General features: G+C 39.4%; 1 protein-coding gene across 2 annotated transcripts in view; it reads right to left on the minus strand.

Annotated features, from left to right (window-relative positions):
- The window catches only part of CPNE8 (copine 8), a 306,320-nt gene extending 283,060 nt beyond the window's left edge, over nucleotides 1-23,260 (minus strand). Inside the window, exon 1 of one of the 2 annotated variants that reach the window (XM_059934544.1) lies at nucleotides 22,668-23,260. In XM_059934544.1, the coding sequence (XP_059790527.1) occupies nucleotides 22,668-23,260 (593 nt within the window). The remainder of the gene's footprint in view (nucleotides 1-22,667) is intronic. The other variant, XM_059934545.1, reaches the window with a different exon arrangement.
- Nucleotides 23,261-24,002: the final 742 nt, after the last annotated feature.

Consider the following 24,002-nt stretch of genomic DNA (forward strand, 5'->3'; position numbering starts at 1 on the left):
TAGATTTTAAAATAAAGACTATTACAAGAGACAAAGAAGGACACTATATAATGATCAACGGTTTGATCCAAGAGGAAGGTATAACAATTGTAAATATTTATGCACCCAACATAGGAGCACCTCAATACATAAGGCAAATACTAACAGCCATGAAAGGGGAAATTGAGAGTAACACAGTCATAGTAGGGGACTTTAACACCCCACTTTCACCAATGGACAGATCATCCAAAATTAAAATAAATAAGGAAACACAAGCTTTAAATGATACATTAAACAAGATGGACTTAATTGATATTTATAGGACATTCCACCCAAAAACAACAGAATACACATTTTCCTCAAGTGCTCATGGAACATTCTCCAGGATAGATCATATCTTGGGTCACAAATCAAGCCTTGGTAAATTTAAGAAAATTGAAATCGTATCAAGTATCTTTTCCGACCACAACGCTATGAGACTAGATATCAATTACAGGAAAAGATCTGTAAAAAATACAAACACATGGAGGCTACACAATACACTACTTAATAACGAAGGGATCACTGAAGAAATCAATGGGGAAATCAAAAAATACCTAGAAACAAATGACAATGGAGACATGACGACCCAAACTCTATGGGATGCAGCAAAAGCAGTGCTAAAAGGGAAGTTTATAGCAATACAAGCCTACCTCAAGAAACAGGAAACATCTCAAATAAACAACCTAACCTTGCACCTAAAGCAATTAGAGAAAGAAGAACAAAAAAACCCCAAAGCTAGCAGAAGGAAAGAAATCATAAAGATCAGGTGAGAAATAAATGAAAAAGAAATGAAAGAGACAATAGCGAAGATCAATAAAACTAAAAGCTGGTTCTTTGAGAAGATAAACAAAATTGATAAACCATTAGCCAGACTCATCAAGATAGAAAGGGAGAAGACTCAAATCAATAGAATTAGAAATGAAAAAGGAGAAGTAACCACTGAGACTGCAGAAATAGAAAAGATCATGAGAGATTACTACAAGCAACTCTATGCCAATAAAATGGACAACCTGGAAGAAATGGACAGATGCTTAGAAATGCACAACCTGCTGATACTGAACCAGGAAGAAATAGAAAATATGAACAGACCATTCAGAAGCACTGAAATTGAAACTGTGATTAAAAATCTTCCAACAAACAAAAGCCCAGGACCAGATGGCTTCACTGGCGAATTCTATCAAACATTTAGAGAAGAGCTAACACCTATCCTTCTCAAACTCTTCCAAAATATTGCAGAGGGAGGAACACTCCCAAACTCATTCTACGAGGCCACCATCACCCTGATACCAAAACCAGACAAAGATGTCACAAAGAAAGAAAACTACAGGCCAATATCACTGATGAACATAGATGTAAAAATTCTCAACAAAATACTAGCAAACAGAATCCAACAGCACATTAAAAGGATCATACACCATGATCAAGTGGGGTTTATTCCCAGAATGCAAGGATTCTTCAATATATGCAAATCAATCAACGTGATACACCATATTAACAAACTGAAGGAGAAAAAACATATGATCATCTCAATAGACACAGAGAAAGCTTTTGACAAAATTCAACACCCATTTATGACAAAAGCCCTGCAGAAAGCAGGCATACAGGGAACTTTCCTCAACATAATAAAGGCCATATATGACAAACCCACAGTCAACATCGTCCTCAATGGTGAAAAACTGAAACCATTTCCACTAAGATCAGGAACAAGACAAGGGTGCCCACTCTCACCACTATTATTCAACATAGTTTTGGAAGTGTTAGCCACAGCAATCAGAGAAGAAAAAGAAATAAAAGGAATCCAAATCGAAAAAGAAGAAGTAAAGCTGTCACTGTTTGCAGATGATATGATACTATACATAGAGAATCCTGAAGATGCTACCAGAAAACTATTAGAGCTAATCAATGAATTTGGTAAAGTAGCAGGATCCAAAATTAATTCACAGAAATCTCTTGCATTCCTATACACTAATGATGAAAAATCTGTAAGTGAAATTAAGAAAACACTCCCATTTACCATTGCAACAAAAAGAATAAAATATCTAGGAATAAACCTACCTAAGGAGACAGAAGACCTGTATGCAGAAAATTATAAGACACTGATGTAAGAAATTAAAGATGATACAAATAGATGGAGAGATATACCATGTTCTTGGATTGGAAGAATCAACATTGTGAAAATGACCCTACTACCCAAAGCAATCTACAGATTCAATGCAATCCCTATCAAACTACCACTGGCATTTTTCACAGAACTAGAACAAAAAATTTCACAATTTGTATGGAAACACAAAAGACCCAAAATAGCCAAAGCAATCTTGAGAACGAAAAATGGAGCTGGAGGAATCAGGCTCCCTGACTTCAGACTATATCACAAATCTACAGTAATCAAGACAGTATGGTACTGGCACAAAAACAGAAATATAGATCAATGGAACAGGATAGAAAGCCCAGACATAAACCCACACACATATGGTCACCTTATCTTTGATAAAGGAGGCAAGCATATACAGTGTAGATAAGACAGCCTCTTCAATAAGTGGTGCTAGAAAACTGGACAGTTACATGTAAAAGTATGAAATTAGAACACTCCCTAACACCATAAACAAAAATAAACTCAGAATGGATTAAATACCTACATGTAAGGCCAGACACTATAAAACTCTTAAAGGAAAACATAGGCAGAACACTCTATGACATAAATAACAACAAGGTCTTTTTTGACCCAGCTCTTAGAGAAATGGAAATAAAAACACAAATAAACAAATGGGACCTAATGAATCTTAAAAGCTTTTGCACAGCAAAGGAAACCATAAACAAGACCAAAAGCCATCCCTCAGAATGGGAGAAAGTATTTGCAAATGAAGCAACTGACAACGGATTAATCTCCAAGATTTACAAGCAGCTCATGCAGCTCAATAACAATAAAACAAACAACCCAATCCAAAAATGGGCAGAAGACCCAAATAGACATTTCTCCAAAGAAGATATACCGATTGCCAACAAACACATGAAAGAATGCTCAACATCATTAATCACTAGAGAAATGCAAATCAAAACTACAATGAGATATCATCTCACACCGGTCAGAATGGCCATCCTCAAAAAATCTAGAAACAATAAATGCTGGAGAGGGTGTGTAGAAAAGGGCACGCTCTTGCACTGTTGGTGGGAATGTAAATTGATACAGCCGCTATGGAGAACAGTATGTAGGTTCCTTTAAAAACTAGAAATAGAACTACCATACGACCCAGCAATCCCACTACTGGGCATATACCCTGATAAAACCATAATTCAAAAAGAGTCATGTACCAAAATGTTTATTTCAGCTCTATTTACAATAGCCAGGACATGGAAGCAACCTAAATGTCCATCATCGGATAAATGGATAAAGAAGATATGGCACATTTATACAATGGAATATTACTCAGCCATAAAAAGAAATGAAAATGAGCTATTTGTAGTGAGGTGGATGGAGTTAGAGTCTGCCATACAGAGTGAAGTAAGTCAGAAAGTGAAAAACAAATACAGCATGCTAACACATATATATGGAATCTAAGGGGAAAAAAAAAAGGCCATGAAGAACCTAGTGGCAAGACGGGAATAAAGACACAGACCTACTAAAGAATGGACTTGAGGATATGGGGAGGGTGAAGGAGAAGATGTGACAAAGTGAGAGAGTGGCATGGACATATATACACTACCAAACGTAAACTAGATAGCTAGTGGGAAGCAACCGCATAGCACAGGGAGATCAGCTCTGTGCTTTGTGACCACCTAGAGGTTTGGGATAGGGAGGGTGGGAGGCAGGGAGATGCAAGAGTGAAGAGATATGGAGACATATGTATATGTGTAACTGATTCACTTTGTTATAAAGCAGAAACTAACACACCATTGTAAAGCAATTATACTCCAATAAAATATTTTTTTTAAAAAATGTGTTACACATATACAATGGAATATTACTCAGTCATAAAAAGGAACGAAATTGTGTCATCTGTAGAGATTTGGATGGACCTAGAGACTGTCATACAGAGTGAAGTAAGTCAGAAAGAGAAAAACAAATATCATATATTAACACATATATGTGGAATATAGAAAAATGGTACAGATGAACCAGTTTGCAAGGCAGAAGTAGAGACACAGATGTAGAGAATAAACGTATGGACACCAAGGGGGTAAGTGGTGGGGGGAATGAGATGAATTGGGAGATTGGGATTGATATATATACACTAATATGTACAAAATAGGTAACTAATAAAAACCTGCTGTATAAAATAAATAAATAAATAAAATACGTATATGCAAAAATAAATAAATAAAATGCATTTGAAATTAAGAGATCAGCAACTTAAAACAGTCTCTTTTATATATAGACTGCTATATGAAAACCTCATGGTAATGTCAAATCAAATATCTATAATAAACATACACAGAAAAAAGAAAAAGGAGTCTAAACATAACACTGAATATAGTCATCAAATCACAAGACAAGAAAACAAAAGAAAAATGACCAACAAAGACAAATCCAAAACAATTAACAAAATGGCAATAAGAACATACATATCGATAACTGCCTTAAATGTAAATGGACTAAATGCTCCAACCAAGTGACATAGACTGGCTGAACTGACACAAAAGCAAGACCCATATATTTGCTGCCTCCAAGAAACTCACTTCAGATCTAGAAACACATACAGACTAAAAGTGAGGAGATGGCAAAAGATATTCCATACAAATTGAAATTAAAAGAAAGCCAGAGTAGCAATACTTGTATCAGACAAAATAAAATGAAGATTGTTACAAGAGACAAAGAAGGACACTACATAATGATCAAGGATTCAATCCAAGAAGAAAATATAACAATTGTAAATATATATGCACCCAACATAGGAACACTTCAATATATAAGGAAAATGTTAACAGACATAAAAGGAGAAATTGACAGTAACACAGTAACAGTAGGGGACTTTAGCAGCCCACTTACATCAATGGACAAATCATCCAGACAGAAAAATCAATAAGGAAACAGGCCTTAAATGACATATTAGACCAAATGGACTTAATTGATATTTATAGACTATTACCTCTGAAAGCAGCAAAATATACATTCTTTTCAAGTGCACATGGAACATTCTCCAGCATAGATCATATGCTAGGCCACAAAACAAGCCATGGTAAATTTAAATTGAATTCATGTGAAGCATATTTTCCGACCATTATAGTATGAGACTAGAAATCAGGTGCAAGAAAAAAAATGCAAAAAAACACAAACACTTGGACGATAAACATTATGCTACTAAACAACGAATGGATCGCTAAGTAAATCAAAGATGAAATCAAAAAATACCTAGAGACAAATGACAACAAAAACACGACAATACAAAACACATGGGACGTAGCAAAAGCAATTCTAAGAGGAAAGTTTACAGCAATACAATCTTACCTCAGGAAGCAAGAAAAATCTCAAATAAACAACCTAACCTTACACCTAAAGCAACTAGAGAAAAAAAAAAAAAAAACATAGTAGACGGAAAGAGATCATAAACCTCAGAGCAGAAATAAATCAAGTAGAGATTTTTAAAAAATAGAGAAGATCAATGAAACTAAAAGCTGGTTTTCTGAAAAGATAAACAAAATCAATAAACTTTCAGCTAGATTCATCAAGAAAAAAAAAGGGAGAGTGTCCAAATCTTTAAAATCAGAAATGAAAAAGGAGAAGTTACAACCAACACCACAGAAATACAAAAAATCATAAGACTACTATTAGCAACTATAACAATAAAATGGACAACCTAGAAGATATGGACAAATTCTTAGAAATGTACAATCTCCCAAGACTGAAGCAGGAAGAAATAGAAAATATGAGCAGACCAATTACCAGTACTGAAATTGAATCAGTAATTAAAATACTCCTAACAAACAGTAGTCCAGGACCAGATGACTTCACAGATGAATTCTACCAAACATTTAGAAAAGACTTACGACCTATCTTTCTCAAACAATTCCCAAAAAATGCAGAGAAAGGAATACTTGAGAACTCACTCAATAAGGCCACCATCACACTGATGCAAAATCCAGACAAAGATATCACAAAAGAAGAAATTTACAGACTAATATCACTGATGAACATTGATGCAAAAATCCTCAGCAAAATGTTAGCAAACCAACTCCAACAATACATTAAAAGGATTATACACCATTATCAATGGGATTTATCCCAGAGATGCAAGGATTTTACAATACCCACAAATCAATCAATGTGATACACCCCGTTAACAAACTGAAGAATAAAAGCCATATGATCATCTCAACAGACACAGATAAAGGTTTTCATAAAATTGAATATCAATTTATGATAAAAAACTCTCCAGAATGTGGGAATAGAAACAACACATGTCAACATAATAAAGTCCATATATGAAAAACCCACAGCTAACATCATACTCAATGGTGAAAAGCTGAAAGCATTCCCTCTAAGATCAGGAACAAGACAAGAAAACTTTTATTCACCTCATTTACTCAACATAGTTGTGGAAGTCCTAGCCACAGCAATCAGACAAGAAAAACAAATAAAATGAATCCAAATTGGAAAGGAAGAAGTAAAACTGTCACTGTTTGCAGATGACCTGATACTATACATAGAAAATACTAAAGATGCCACCAGAAAACTAATAGAGTTCATCAACAAATTCAGTAAAGTTGCAGGATACAAAATTAATATATAGAAATCTGTTGCATTTCTATATACTAACAACAAAATACCAGAAAGAGAAATTAAGGAAACAATCCCATTTACCATTGCATCAAAAAGAATAAAATACCTAGGAAAAACCTATCTAAGGAGGCAAATGACCTGTACTCCAAAAACTATAAGATGCTGATGAAAGAAACTGAATATAAGAAAACAAATGGATAGATAAACCATGTTCTTGGATTGGAAGCATCAATATTGTTAAAATGACCATACTACCCAAGGCAATCTGCAAACTCAATGCAGTCCCTATCAAAATATCAATGGCATTTTTCACAGAATTAGAACAAAACAATTTAAGATTTGTATGGAAACAGAAAGGACTCTGAGTAGTCAAAACAATCTTGAGAAAACAAAACGGAGCTGGAGGAATCAGGCTCCCTGACTTCAGACTCTACTACAAAGCTGTAGTAATCAAAACAGTATGGTACTGACACAAAAACGGAAATATAGATCAATGGAACAGGATAGAGAGCTCAGAAATAAACCCACAAACCTATGGTCAATTAATCAGTGACAAAGGAGGCAAGAATGTACAATGGAGAGAAGACAGTCTCTTCAATAAGTGGTGCTGGGAAAATTCAACACCTACATGTAAAAGAAATAAATTAGCACATTTTCTAACACCATATACAAAAATAAACTCAAAATGGATTAAAGATCTAAATGTAAGACCGGATACTATAAAACTCCAAGAGGAAAACAGGCAGAACACTTTTTGACATAAATGGTAGCAATATTTTTTTAAAAACCATCTCCTACAGTAATGGAAACAAAGCAAAATGAATAAATCGAACCTAATTAAATTTAAAAGCTTTTGCACAGCAAAGGAAAACATAAACAAAATGAAAAGAACATATGGAATGGGAGAAAATACTTGCAAACAATGCTACGGACAAGGGCGTAATTTCTAAAATATACAAACAGTTCATACAGCTCAATATTTTTTTTTAAAAAAAAGGAACAATCAAGAAAGGGGCAGAAACCCTTAATAGACATTTCTCCAAAGTAGACATACAGATGGCCAACAGCTACACAAAAAGATGCTCAACATCGCTAATTATTAGAGAAATGCAAATCAAAACCACAATGAGGTATCACCTCACACTGGTCAGAATGGCCATCAAAAAGTCTACAAATAATAAATCCTGGAGAGGGTGCGGAGTAAAAGGGAACTCTTCTGCACTGTTGATGGGAATGTAAATTGGTACAGCCAGTATGGAGTAGAATATGAAAGTTCCTCAAAAAACTAAAAATAGAGTTACCATATAAGCCAGCACTCCCACTCCTGAGCATATATCAGGAAAAGACGAAAACTCTAATTCAAAAAGATACATGCACCCAAATGTTCATAGCAGCACTATCTATTGATACAATAGCCTAGACATGGAAGCGACTTAAATGCCTCTCAACAACTGAATGGATAAAGAAGATGTGGTATATATATATATATATATATATATATATATATATATATATATATATATATATATATATATATACATACATACATACAGTGGAATATTACTCAGCCATAAGAAGGTATGAAATATTGCCATTTGCAGCAACATGGATGGACCAACAGACTATCATACTAAGTGAAGTAACTCAAAGACAAATATTATATGATATCACTTATATGTGGAATATGAAAAATATGATACAAATGAACTTACTTAAAAAACAGAAATAGAGTCTCAGACATAGAAAGCAAACTTATGGGTACCAAAGGGGAAGGGGGGAGATAAATTAGGAGTTTGGGATTAACACATACACACTACTATATATAAAACAGATAAACAACAAGGACCTAGTGTACAGCACAGGGAACTATACCTAATTTCTTATAATAACCTATCACAGAAAATAATCTGAAAAAGAATAGATATATATATGTATAACTGAATCACTTTGCTGTATACCTGAAACTAACAAAACATTGTAAATCAACTGTACTTCAATTTTTTAAAAATAGTATAAAACTCTAAAAAAAACCAAGAACTGACGGAATAGTGACGGAATATGGCTAGTGGTCAGAAGCATACGCTTAAGAATTAAATATGTATAGAGCAGGATCTCCATACATACCTTGCTGCCCCACCCCCACCACCCCAGATGTGCAACTTAGGCCAAATTACTTGAACGCTCTCTGAACTTCAATCTCTTCACCTGTAAAATAGGACATAATATTACCTGTTTTACATAACTGTTGTAAGCACTGAACAAATTAGCATATGTTAAGTGCTCTACACATTGTCTCACATAGATTTAGATTTGGACACTGATGTAAATGTCCAAAGCTTTCATGTTTCTTGGACTCATTAGTACAACTTATATTTGAATAGCTTTACTGTCTAATAAATAGAAATATTTCCCAGGGACTATTCAATGGTATTTTGTATCTTCAGAGTTTCAGGAAATTATCTGATAATTCCCTCAGAATGTTTGGAGTATTATTCTTTACAGAATAAACTTGACAAAATGTCTCACAACTTGAAAAAGAATGCCTGATAGTTAATGACCCTGGCTGAAGAGGTATTAACATTAACAGTTGTCACAAGTTTGAAAGTATTAAGGTATTGTATGTCAGGCAGTGAACATTAGCCATTGAGGCAAGGCAGCTTTTAAATATACCTCTTTTATCACTGGCAATAAGTGCTTACCCATTTTCAGCCTGTGTTGTCATCTACTTGGATATCTGTTTTATCACATGTCTGACACAAAAGACCTGTCTAAATAAACATCAGCCCATTGATCTTACTGGTCAGATGCAAGAATGTGCTAGAATGTGCTTTAATTCTGAAACTTTGTTGTTAAACACTACCTCCTATTTGTCAAATCCTATTAGGTCCACATGTCTGATTATGTGTGTTCCAGTGGAGGAGCTGTGGGCTAAAATCTGTAGAACATGAGTATGCATTTCCAAATCTACAATCTTATGATCATTACTTTATTCTATATCTCCTCCAGGTATTTGCCTGGACTACAATGTATGGTCTTTAACATTCCCCTTTGTAACTGCAACTTTGCATTTCATGTTTCTATGACTTCCTAAATTGATTGTAATTATCCCAAAGTATTGGAATACAAACACCCTTCTCTTCTATATTGCTTCTGTGCCACACGGCAATATACTGATAATAAACTGAGATAAGACTAACAGTTATTAACTCCTTTTTTGTAACAGGCATGGTGCTGGGTATTTTATAGCCTTTACTTCATTTACTTCCCCAATAATCCTATAAATTTGGTTTTTAAGTCATTTCCATTTTACTGATTAGGAAATGAGATTCCAAAAGTTGAAATAAGTTACCAAAAATAACATTACAAAAAGGGATAAAAATGGGATTTAAAGACATCTGACTCAATTCCGTTTTCTTGCTGGTATACTCTGCTGCCCCAAATTCTCATTAATCTTTAAATGCAACTTACTCATGGGAATGAAAGTATTTAGAAAGGTGCAGCCAGAAGTTTATACTTGACTCTGCTTATTTAAAGAGGAATAGGGGGAAATAACCAAGACAAGCTATTAAAATCTCCTTGAGAAGATAGCTTATCAATAACTTCAGCTCTAGAAAACTATTCCCAGGAAAAAAAGAATCACAGGTGTACTCAATTGTTTGCAAATAAGAATGCTCACATGAAGCAGATGAACAGTAACTTATTGAAATAAATTTTGGAAAATAAGAGATAAGTTAAATAAATATAGTATACCCAAATAATGGACTACAGCAGAGACATGGAAGGTTATATTTGCAAAAACTAATGACATCTTCATGATATAATATTACTAGAAAAGTACAGAAGATAAATTGTATAGAATATATAGTATGATCCCATTATACAATGTGTGTGAACTTACACACACACACAAGAACACACACAGAGGGACAGAGAGAGTATAAATGTGATGTTATACATGAGAGTATGTGGCTGAACCACACTGGCTCCATTTTGTCAGCTCCTTCTTAAGCTCCCAGGCCTACTCCCTTCCCTTCCATACACTGCACTTTATGGAGTTGCCTACTTTGTTTTTTGGCCTCAAAGTTCCTTCTCATTTTGGAGGATATTATTCAATACCTCTGCCTCCCAACAATTGGCAAGCCAGCCAGAAGACAGAAAATGAAACAGGCATGGGTAAAGGAACTATGTTAGGGGAAAGCCCATTGTCAGTGGTGGAAATCCCAGGATGGCCAGCTTTCTCCACGTGGGGAGATCTAGCCAAGTTTGGAATGCCTCAGGCAGGCACGTGAGTTTGGGGACACCCCGAAAACACCAAAAGGGTTGCTGGACATTCTAACCGAAACAAAAGGGAAAAAGAAACTAAGGAGGGAAATAGGTATGCTATGGCCTCTGCATTGGGCCCTGAGACTGATACAGAAAATGAGCTCCAACTCAGGTAGGAACTAGAAAAATCTAAAGAGGCCCCGGCATTAGAATAAGATCTACAAGTGGCTTGTTCCTCTAGTTAGGATCTACTAGCCAAAAAGTTACAACAACAAGAACACCTGGAGGTCAAGCTAAAATGACTAAAGTGGCTAAAATGCAAAGGTGGCACCTGTATTCACCAACAAAGTGAATACCATCATCTCACGGGAAGACTGGAATCCCAAATGGTAGGATCCAAGGTGTAATGATTCCTCTGAGTAGGAAGATATAATTGCTGAAGAGAAAGATGAACCAAGGACTCATCCACTCATTCAAACAAAGACTCAGGCAACCCGTGAAGAAATATTTACCGCAGGTATGAAGGATTGCTTCTTACAGTCTTGTTCCTGGAGCTTGGTATGGCACCTTAATATCGGTTCTGGCACCTACGGTCAGTAAAGCAATAGCTCTGGTAGTTGCAATTATAGCAGATCTCAGTGAAACAGAAAGAGTCCACCACCAAGGAAACAGAAAGGCAAACAAAAATAAAGAAATAAAGGTGAAACAAAGAAAGGATGGAGAAAAAACAGAGAAAGGACCAACCCAGTTGACATGCAAACAACTTTGGCAGTATATAGGAGTAGCAAGGACTCCAAAGGAAGACATTGATAAGCAACCTAATTAAGTCCTGTTATCTTTGTGGAAAGCCCTAACAAGACAGTTCATTCCTCTGCCTACTGACCATAAACATGTGGCAATGGGTCCCAGTGTCCCACCACTAGAAGTAGAACGCCAGGGTGGATCCCCTATAGGCAGAGAACTAGGGGTTGGGACAACGTTGCCCTCTACTTTGTGTTGTGGGAGGTGACTGGAAGCCCCAAGTGGAATTGATGATTTATTGGACCTGCACGAACAGCCTTAGCACTGGTAGATACCACAGCTGAGTATACCTTACTGCATGACAACCCTTTTAAATTTGGGGGAGAATACGGGCTATAGACAGATACAGAGGCCAAACTATTCGAGTAAGACAAACCAGCTTTTATCTCCAAATTGGCTGTTTGCCCCCTGCCTGTTCCTCATATACATTGACCACATACCAGAATATATACTAGGCATTGATGTTTCACAAGACCTAGATTTGACCACCACTACTGGAGAGTTCTGCCTTCACATCAGAGTGGTGAAACCCATGTTGGTGGGTCATGTAAAGTGAACCCTTGTCCATTTACCCTGCCAGATTGTTAATGTCAAAGAGTATAGGCTGCCTGGGGGCTATGAAGAAATTACTACTACAGTTAAAGAACTAGAAAATGTGGGAGTCGTTAGATCCATGCATAGCCCCTAAAATAACCCACTGCAGCCAGTAAAATGGCCTAACGGGACTGTTGACTAAAGAGAATTAAATAAGGTGGTTCCTCCCATCCATGTGGAGGTCTCCAATATTGCTACTATTTTAGAACATCTTTCCTCTGCGCTGAAAACTTTCTATTGTGTGCCTGACCTCTGTAACCCCTTTTACAACATTCTTTTGTGTGCTAGCTCTCAAGATCAATTTGCCTTCAACTGGGATGGGAGGCAATGGACCTTTCAGGTCTTGCCTCAAGGTTATTTACAGTCCTGCCATTTGTCATAGTTTGGTCGCTCAGGACCTAGAAATCTGGTGAAAGCCCTACCCTGAGCTAGAATTATTTCATTAGATTGATGACATTATGTTGACCTCTGATGCCTTGTCACTCCTGCCCCGAACTGCTGCCTCTTTACAGACACATTTACAGAACTGAGGATAGGAAGTAATAAACACTGACAAGATCCAGGGACCTGGGCAGTCAGTAAAGTTTTGGGGTATTGTCTGGTCAGGTAAGACAAAAGTTACTCCGGCCTCGGTTATTGATGAAATCCAAGCCTTGGCTATGCCAGTCAATCAAGGAATTACAATCTTTCCTGGGGTCACTAGATTATTGATATCCTTTCATACCGCATTCAGCACAAATAATACGGCCCCTATAGTACTCTCTGGTTAGAAAGGACAAAAATGGGACTAGGACATCCACCTTCAGGAAGCTTTTGAAAAGGCTGAAATTGTAGTAAAACCAGTTTAGGCTCTGGGAGTACTTATGTGGGATGCTGCCTGTGAATTAGATGTTGATTCACACCTGAAAAGTTCTGGCTAGGGCCTGTGGCAAAGGCAGGAAAGGAAATGCATCCCACTAGGATTTTAGTCTCAGTTGTAGAAGGGACCGCAAGTGAGGTACAGTCTTACTGAAAAACAGCTCCTTGTAGTCTACCTGGCCCTGTAGCAAAAATAGAAGGCCTCACCATGGACTTACCAGTGTCTGTTCAAACTTCCCTCCCAGTAAGTGAATGGGTTAAGAACATGTTCCTTAAACCAAAAAGTGCCTGTGCCCAAGTAAGCACACTGCAAAAGTGGCACCCATACCTTCAACAAGGTAATGTGTACAATTCAAGCCTGTTGTCCGAGAAATTACATGCTCTCCTTGGGCCAGTGTCTTATGTGGATCTAGACATGGCCCCTCAGATACCACCCATCACTCTCCCTCTCAGCCAAGTCAAAGAGAGAATCGGGACCACTCCTCCTGAGACATGGTTCACCAATGGCAGCAGTCAAGGCAATACCCCCACTCGGCCCACTTCAGCAGTTCGCCTGGATTTCAGTGTCATTTGGTTTGAAGAAGGCACAAAGCACAGCAGTCAGTGGGCTGAACTGGGGGCAGTATAGCTTGAGATCACTCATCAATCTACGCCACTCTATACAGCCACAGACAAGTGGGCTGTGTGAAAAGGACTGACCATGTGGATGCCACAATGTCGTCAGGAAAGCTGGACTATCTTGGGACGGCACCTGTGGAGAGCTGACCTACAGAGGGACATCTGGATGTGTGCACACAACCCAGTGCTGCCATCAAGGTAAGGCATGTCTCTGCACATTCTCCAACTACACTGCCTGGGAACCACAAAGCAGACACCCTAGCCAAGGAGGGAGCTGTCCTCCTGGAAGAGTTACAGACTCCCTCGGACGTGGCAAAGTGGCTTCACTGAAAACCGGGACAGACACTGAGGCCCCAACCACCTGGGAGATAGCCAAGATGTTATACCTCTCCATCAAATACACTGACTGGCAGGGAGTTGATAGGGACTGCCCCCACTGTAGCCTGTGGCGATGACCCCTGAGACATACTCCTGGTCACATCGGACGAGCACTAGCCCAGTGACCAGGTGGTAAGTGGACTATATCAGCCCCCTGCCCTTATCAGAAGGACACAAGTATACATTGACCTGTGTGGACACAGGTACCTGACTGATACAAGCCTTTCCCAGTAAGAGGGCAAATCGAACAGCCACTATTAGGGGCTTGACCAAGTTGGAAAATATGTACTGGGTCCCCATTCACACAGACAGCAACCAAGGGACCCATATCACTGGACGTGATGTAAAAGAATGGGCTGAAGCCCAGGAGATTTAATGGACCTTCCATCTGCCATATAACCCAACAGCCACAGGGCTGGTAGAAAGAATGAACAGGTTACTGAAAGAGACATTGAAGAAGCTTTCTCCAGACGGGTCTTTAAGAGGATGTTCTCCACCACTATTAGAAGCCATCTAGCTGTTAAACACTTAACCCACAGCAGGTCACATGTCTGCTTAGGAGAGACTGACTGTGCCTGCTCTGCCAACTAGGGCCTTAAAGGTACAAGTGTTAGAAGGAGGACTGAGACCCATCTGATGGGATGTGGGTCTTATCCTAAGAATGCCACAGAACCTCCTACCTGGGGAGACTATCTTAGATTGGAGACAAATGGTATACCCCTCCCAGGTGGCTTGGCATCCTTATACCTTGGGGGTAAGGGCTAGGCCCTGGCATAGTATTTCCTCAATCTTTCTATCTAAGTGAAGGCCCAGCCATAACCAAGGTGATCTCCCTCATAGAAATCAAATGGGGGACTGAAGTAGGGCTTCTTTTATGAGCCCCTACTGAAGCCCCCACATATAATATCTCCCTGCCCAGTTCCGATGTAAAGGCACAAAATGTCTGGTATTGTCCTATGGGAAAAGTGTCAAATCCCAGGGTGATCCTGGCACATGGAGACCAAACTGCTACAGTGTTGTTTCTGAATGAAGATTTGTCTCTCTTGGTACCTTTAAAACACTTATCATCCTTTGCCTTTTCCTTCTAAGATTAGTGCCACCTACCTCCACTAATGCATTCTTGTCCTCGGCTACCACCTATGCTGACACCCACAAACACTCTGACTTCTGGGTATGCAGATTGCTGCCAATGTCTAGCTCTGAAGTAATGCCAGGGGTATTCTGTCTTTCAGCCTTACATCACGGGGACAATGGGTGGGGACAGCATGTAAACTCCCGATATCTGGCTCTAGGGTATTCTCGGAAGAATGGTGGATAAGATCGTGTGGGCCATATAGATGTCAGGGGTGGAGCATGGAGCTGAACCATACTGGCTCCATCTTGTCAGCTCTATTGTAGGCCCGCAGTCCTTTCCACGTGACTAAGCTTTAGCCTAGCTCACAAAGGAATGCGCCCAAGCCAGATGAGTTCCCTATCAACTTTTACCCTTGCCTTCATCTAAAATGAAAGTTGGAGGAAGGCCTTTTGCTGAGGTAGATGGTTAATGGTCATGAGACCCAGAAGTGGGGTGGGTGCCCCTGGTTCCAGTCTGTGTGGATGTGCTTCTCACTTGGTAGTCAGATTCTGTTTTTAACTTTGGTACCTTTAAATCCCCCGTACCCGTTTTGGCAGTACAAAGCACAGCTGTGAATGCCTCTGGATCTTCTTTTCGCCTGATCTTTCCTACCTGTATGTAAGTTACCCCCAATAGACTTTATAATTGCACTTTATGGAGTTGTCTGCTTCATTTTTCAGTCTCAAAGTTCTTTCTCAGTTCGGAGGATATGATTCAATATCTCAGTCTCCCAACAGAAAGAAATGAACTAAATGCATATAGTTTGATGAAATAGTGGGTGATTTTTATTTTTTGCTTATATCTATTTGTAATTACTGAGTGCTTAATTAATGTGACAAGCAGTGTTTTAACTCATGTAAATGTACTAGCTTATGTAACCCTCAAAACAAAATAAGAGGTGGGGCTATTGTTATCCCCACTCTACAAATGAAGAAATTGAGGAACAGAGAGATTAAGTAACTTTCCAAGGTTTCATAGCTAGCAAGTGTTAGAGCTGGTCTACTTCCACACTCATGCTCCTCAAGGCTAAGCAAACTGGCTCAAATAAGCAAGTGTTATTATTATAAAACAGGCTAACAAATGAATAAAACCCCTTTGAGATGGATTGTTTTTCTTCTCTGCCTTGAGTAAACTCAAATAGGGAATTCAGGCTTCCGACTATTATGCCACAAACAGCCTACCTAAAAGAGCACAGCTTTAGCATCCTCTCCTATGGGGCCCTGCTTTGTGAATTGCTTCTAGACTCACATTCTCCACATTACAAGGCTGTTTTAAACACCCCAAATGCTAAAAAAAATGCAGTGCATACCAAACTATTGATAGAACAACAACATGAGTAAAGCTTTTCTCTGCTAAGACATACCTGGGCAACTCCCACATTGAGACTTCAAAAGCACTGTCCAAAAATGCCCCTAGGACAAATTTCTCTGAAACTCTGGGGTTAAGACAAACCCAAAAAAGCACTATTGGGGGAATACAATTCTGAACCACAGGACCTCAGGAACTGCAGAGCCAGAGTATAGGCTGTTGTGGCCATGCCTGTCACATGCCTCATTAACAGGATAACAGGTATTCTGATTTCCCTAGCTTATAGTAACTTTATAATTCATCAGTATCACTTGAAAACCTATTTACAGGCTAATGTCCAACATTTTGTCTGACAAAAGAAGGGTAAAGTGTGTCTAAGAGATAACCAATGTGGATTGGAGTGGAGCCACCAATTGTGTTTGAACACTTGGATTCTCTTTCACCATAGATATTCAGAACATCATCAGTATCTGTTTCAAACTGGATCACTTCCCACTGGACCAATCAGATTCTGTCTCTTGGAATTGAATTTGCTTTCCCCAGTGCTCAATTAATCACTAAATGAGTTGGAACGGTAACACATAAATTTGCAAAGTACATCCCACTAGTGGATGGAAAAACGAAAAAAATCTTCAAAGTAAAAGAAGAATAAAGATGTGGAAAGGACTACATGAAAAGAAGAGAAGAAAAAGTATACAAAATTTCATTCATCTTCTTGTTTTATTCACAATACACTTGCAGGCTGCCAAAACCTTTCATGGATTATAAAAGATCACATAACCCCACTTATTATAGTAAAAAAGTAAAACCAGAGACCGAGCAGAACTTGACACTACCATTTCTAATAGTGACAACCTGACAGCAGCAGTAATTTTCCTTTGTACATGCTTTATCTTTTACAAAAGGCCTATAAACAGTGATGTGCAAGTATGTTAACAACAGACTTCCCCCCAAAAAGCTGAATGTATGTGTGTGTTGTATGTACATAATTTATTATAAATTTAACTGATATAAAGTATGTGTAGCTGAGCAATTACAAATAATAAAATATATACAAATAATAAAATATATACAAATAATACTTTTATTGTAAATTCTATAGAGCCAATTGATTCCCACAGAATGTCTTAAGCATAGACAACAACTAAACAATATATCAAACCCTGATTTGTAGTGTTTGCCACTTTCCATGATATAAATATTCCCACCACAGTCAATTTCAAGCTACCAAATGTGATGTCACTGAACATGGATTGAGATAAGATGGGCAGTAGCACATAACTGCATAATATTTTCAACCCACAGATTTAAGAAACAGAGCATAGATGATAGTAAAGACTCTAGATAATAATAAAATGTAGTTACTAAAATAATTAGAAATAATTTTTGAGTATGTCTTAACTTTGTCTTTAATATAATTTAATTATAGACTTACATAACAAATTTTTAAAAATCTCTGTATTTAACCACTGGCACACGAATTCCTATTTCAATCCCATTTAAGCCAGTTCCAGCATGCCATTGAAACGTATACTCCTAGCACCTTACTGAGGCAGGTACTGTTAATCCAAACCAAGTAACTACAGTCAGAGTCATTAGCTCATCAAACAAGTAAATTAAAATGTTTAGTGTATACGGAAATGGTAAAAAAAAGCCTGGTACAAAATGTTCAAAAGACAATTCATAAGCCTTGTGTAATATGAGGTGTCTGAGAAGTCAGCAGTGCCAGGAGAGCCTAACAACATCTTGTCAGCAAGTTGAGAATGAATCACCAATGGCCCTATCCAAAGCAAAGAGAAATTTCTGACTACCACTCACATACTAGGTTCAGAGTTGATTTATTCATAGATTTGTTCATTCCATCAATATTTTTCTTTTAATTTAATGTATATAACCAGCACATGGAAAACTTGTTATAAGTACAGACTCCTGGACCTTAGTCCCAGAGATTTTCATTCAGTAGATCTGGTGTGGGGCCTAGGGGTTTGTATTTTAACAGGCAAACCCCTCTCCCCATGACAGATGATTCATTCAGAGGATTACAGCAACCAGCATTTACTGACTATTTATTCTATGCCAAGTTCAGAATGTGTAGATACGAAAGAGACAAAACTTGTCCTCAAGGAGACTACAGAGACCAAGAATTATAACTATAATATTGGTACATACCAGCTGCTTTGAGAATACAGCAAAATCCAGCTTGGAATAGGGGTCATGAGAGAAAATGATGTTTGATCTGAGCCTTGAAGAAGGAGAACAAGCTAATCAAGAAGGGGAAGAGAGGAAGGGACGTTCAGGGCAGAGAACAGCATGTGCACAGCCACATAGGCAAAGAGAGTTTGGCCCAATAAGACAACAGCACATGCTTTGGGACTGTACCTCTTATTAGTGTTCTGTAGCCACATTTACCTGGCCCCAGTTTTCGCATATAGTAAGCACGTATTTGTTAGACTATGTTCAGTCACAGAGTTCATGCAAGGAGTGGTGGGAGATTAGGCAAGACAGTTATGGCCAGGTCAGGAAGTGCTTTTTAGAATTCCTAGTACAAAGTAGGAATTACTTTTCCACTTTGTATTCTTCCTTCCACACTAGATTTTAAAATTAGTTTTATCACCATTACAAGATTATTGCTTTGAAAGGATTTACATGTGATACCTAACCTACAAAATCTAGAAATATAGACTGCCCTCCCTGCTTTTATACTTGATAAGCTAATTTCTCAATCAGAGAAAATGACAAAAATCATCAAAACCGTGTGTGAGAAATAGTGCAACAAACCAAGGTCCCAGGGAAAACAGTTAATTACTGCATATTATTTTTCCCATTGGTTTTAACATTATTCTATGTTAATCTGTTTTCATAATAAAACAGGAATGTTATAAATGTTACTTTATGTTTCTAAGGTTGTATCATTTCAGCTATAGACACTTTAATTAGGTAACCCAATAACTTAAAAATCTTAAATGTTAAAAAATTAACATAATTTTAAAAATGAATGCAAGAAGACCTAAATAATGAGTAGAAGGTTAGGTCAAAGAGTAGGAACTTATCTCTACATAAATATAGCTAGAAAAGTGTACTTGTCACTCTAACACACCAACTTTGTAGCTACTATGGAAACACCACGTATATTGCCCTTTCTCTCATACCAACCATGCCAATCTGTCTTGTCTCCACTCGAGCCCCATCTCCTCTTTGCAGCATATTCCAAGTATTCTGTTCCACAATGATCTCCTCCCTACCTGTGAATGAACCTCATCTTTGGATTTAGTCCTATGTTATCGTGTGTTATATAATCTAATATTATATTTATCTCCCAACCAGATTTTACGTTTTCAGCGAACTTCTCTTGCATTTCTCATGGAGCATGGCATAGGGCTAAACATATAAGACACTCAAACACTTCCATAAGTTAATATACAAAATGATTTCCATTAATTGTGTTTAGCTTCAAGCTTCAATTGCTGATTTTCTCACCTCCCTCAAAATGAAGATGCAAACATCATAAAACTTTTACAAAGTCTTAGATTGGACACAGTGAAAGGAGGTTATCAAAAGGGTTGTCAGCAAATCATAAGAAGTCTTCAATATGAAAAGGCAAGGTAATTCCTTGCTCTGCTTGCCCATAGTAAGGCTAAGGGGTCTACAGCTGCACCTTGTTGCTAAGTAAAATCCCCACAAACAACCAGGAAATACGCTTTTTATACATATCAAAGAAGAAAGAGAAAGAGGGAACAGGTATCTCAAGGCCACCTCTATCCTTGTATCCTTTAACCAATTTACTGAAGTTCAAAAGAGAAGGACTATTTACAGAATTCCATAGCTGAATCATATATAATGCATTTATTCAATATATACTATTTCCAATATCATAATAATAACTAACATTTTTTAACACTTTCTTTTGTGTCATACATCACGTTAGTATTTTTCAGATATCATTTTATTAAACTCTGGTAACACCCTATATAACATAAATACCATAATTATCTTTATTTTAGACATTAGAAAGCTTAAAGACTTGCTCCAAGGCAACAACACGAGTAAGTCACAAAGCCATAATATATAACCAGGTCTCTTATGCCAAAGCCCAAAAGACACCACCATCTATCATTACAAGATCCAATTATCAACAGTATAAGTACTATAAGTACTTGGGTTCTCTTTCAGAACTTTTTTTTTTCTATTTGAACATTTAAAAATTAAAAACAATACATAAATCAGTGGTATTTAAAAAGGCTGAAACAAGGGGATCTCCAGGTTCTGAGGTAGCAAGCTGAAAGAAACTGGCTTAAAGCCAATTGACTTCAGGATTCCCAGTACTACATCCATAGCAAACAAGCATCAAAGGGAGGAAAAAAACAAAAAAAAAGCAGTTAAATACGGACCTTATTGGCAGAAAGACCAGCTAAGGTAAAATTTCCCCATCACCCCTAAGGAGCTTATGGGGAATTCAGATTTAATTTACATTTGCATTCATTCCATGTACAGGCCACATGCCATTCAGACTTGCAGGATGTTCAGCAGAGAATAAGAACTCTAGAAAATGCTGTTATTGTAGGACTTTAGGCTATGCATTATCTGCATACATTAATAACCTCCCTCTAGCATGCAAAGCTAGCTTCAGAGAAAAGAAAAAGGCCTAGAAATTAAGGTCTAAAACGAATTTTCCATACAGTTTCACTTGTTCAATTGACAGAAATCTCAGGCAGCATTTAAAGCAGTGACCACAATAAGGCAAAAGCTTAATGTTAGCAACCACTTTCAGAATTACTATTATGGTCTGAGGTCACTTAAGAGGAAGCAAGCAATCATGGGATATAGTTTCAGGGATAGCTACTAAGGCTATCTATCACCTATCCCCTAATACCTCGGGGGAGGGGAGTGTTGATGCTTGAGTTTCCACCAAAATAAATAAATAAATAAATCATTCCTTTGGCTTTTAAGCTTAGTCTTGTGACAATGCAAAATTAAATACCACTGGGTTGATAGCAGTTTATGCCTCGGGGCTTATTTACATCGAAGATTACCCATGTTTATTAGATTTCTTCAAGATTTTTTCCTTTTTTTGCTAAAAAAAGGAAAGGGAGGATTTGAGGGCATTAAAAACAAGCGAAAAGTGGACAGGTGAGAAGAGCTTTCCACTGAGAAAGATCAAAGTATGCAAACAAGGGAGTGGGCTCCAGTCAGTAGTATAATTTGCAAGTTCTCTCTCTCCTTCTGTTGCCATTACAAATTTAGTGTAGTCTGTCCATCTCTTTCTCAAAATCTTCTGCAATATAGCAATTATGCTGCTTTATTTACAAGGAAACTGACCCAAAGAACATCACGCAAAGGAGTTTGAAATGTACAGCAGAGTGTAGGTTGTTACACACACACTCAAATGTATCCACTTTCAGGCAAAAAGTCTTGACTTCCCATATTTTAGGTAAGGCTGCAGCCGAAATCTCCACCTAGAAGGCCAAAGGCAAAGAGCCCGGGGGGCGGGAAGCCAGCTGGATGGCTCCAGGAAGTGGGTGGGGAGGAAGCTCCGGGGTTTGGAGCCAACCATGCCGACAGCAGGTTTGCACACGCCTACCAGAGGGAGTCCTGGGCCACTGCGCGCATTGCTCACAAGCGCTTTTGGCAATGCTGTCCCATTCGATTCCTGTCATCACCCAACCCCACAGCTCGGGTGTGCGACGTGAAAAAGGGCTTGTAAAGTGGGCGGCGGCCAGGGGTTCCCGCCGCTGAGTCACAGCCCAGCCAACTTTTACAGCATTTCCCAGAAAGAAAATGAAGTCTAAGTCCCGTAGCCCACACTCGCTCCTAGTTGCGGCTCTCCGCTCTGTCACTCGACCCGGCGGTGACTCGAGACCCACAACTGGGCTATTTCCCACTCACTGCGCAACTTCACACCCGCGCAGGTACCCGCGGGGTACCCTGAGCGCTTGCCAAGCGCTACCGACCGGGTAGATGGGAGGGCAGAAGGAGGGAGGGGAAGGGCTGCGTCCTCACCTGCAGGACACGGACACCTCCACTCGTGTGGCCGGGATGGCCGCGCTCAGCTGGTTTAAATCCCCGAGGCCCGCGGTGCTGGTGTAGCGGCTGTCCATCTTGGAGGTAGGCGCCGTGGGCTTGTCTGGCGCCCACATCCAGAGCTCCAGCCGACTGAGGGCTCCTAGCCCAGCTCCCGACAGTCGGGGTTGGGGGTTGAGGGTGGACGCAGAGGAAGAAGGCGGAGGCAGCTCGCGGGAAGTGGGAGGGAGGGGAGAGGCGGACCTCAGTGCAAAGCCGCGAGGCAGCAGCAGGCCAGGCCTGCACAAGCTGAAGCTGCCGGGGAAGTGGCGCACCGTGCTCTCAGCTTCCCTGTCCCCTCCTTGCCGGCAGCAGCCCCGGCTGAGGACTCTCCGCGATCCTTTCCCGGCTCTGAGCGTCAGGCTCTGCGGAGCCACCGGGCAGCCTGGCGGGATAGGTAGCAGCAAACCCAGAACCCAACCGTCTAGTAGAGCAAGCCCAGCCCGGTTTGGAGTGCGGTTAGGGTTTTGTCTCCGCCTCTTCACACCCACGCCAGTTCCTAAATCCCGCATCATAAGCCCACCCCTTCCCATCCAGCGGTGATCCTCACCTCGCCCTCGGAGTCCACGGAGGTCCCCTCCCACTACGCCATAGGACAGACGAGCCGAGTCCCCGCTTCTGGACTGTCCACCCTCGTCCGCTTAAGGATTGGGGAGGATGAGACGGACTTGGGGACGATCTCCAACCTTATGTATGCGGTGGTAAAGTAACAGATCAATATATGGAACAAGAGGAGAGCAGGATGGACCTAAGGTGGAGGGGAAAAAAACTATATGGGATTTAAAGGAGCCATCTGGTTTCCCTCTTCCCTCAGTTCTTCGGAACATGAGGGTCTAAAGGTGACAATCCTTCTACCTTCGGGGCTCTTCTGCGCCCCCTCGTTTCCAAATGCATGGAAGTTACGTTCTAAAACCTGAATCACAACCACAAAACACACCTCCCTCACTCCGACTCCCACCCGGCAAGACCTGAATGAACCTGGGCGGATAAAAGCAGAACTGAGCCGGAATGAGCGCCGTGTTTGGAAACTGGATTCTGGGGCCGCCAGACTTGTGCCAGGATGCAGAAGCTGCAAAGCCACGGGAGGTACCCACCGCTCCCCTCCATTACAGCGACCTTTATTACAGGCACCTTCCCTCCAGCGTCACCCGAGCGCCTGAGGGTCCCCAGACGCTCACCACCAGGGGGAGACAGAGATCAGGACGCGGAGTACCGCGAAGCAGGAGAGGGGGTACTGGGGGGACGGAGGGTTATGGGTATCCACATTCCTTTAAA

This window comes from Balaenoptera ricei, chromosome 10, assembly GCF_028023285.1.
Source record: "Balaenoptera ricei isolate mBalRic1 chromosome 10, mBalRic1.hap2, whole genome shotgun sequence".
NCBI classification, from domain to species: Eukaryota; Metazoa; Chordata; class Mammalia; order Artiodactyla; family Balaenopteridae; genus Balaenoptera; species Balaenoptera ricei.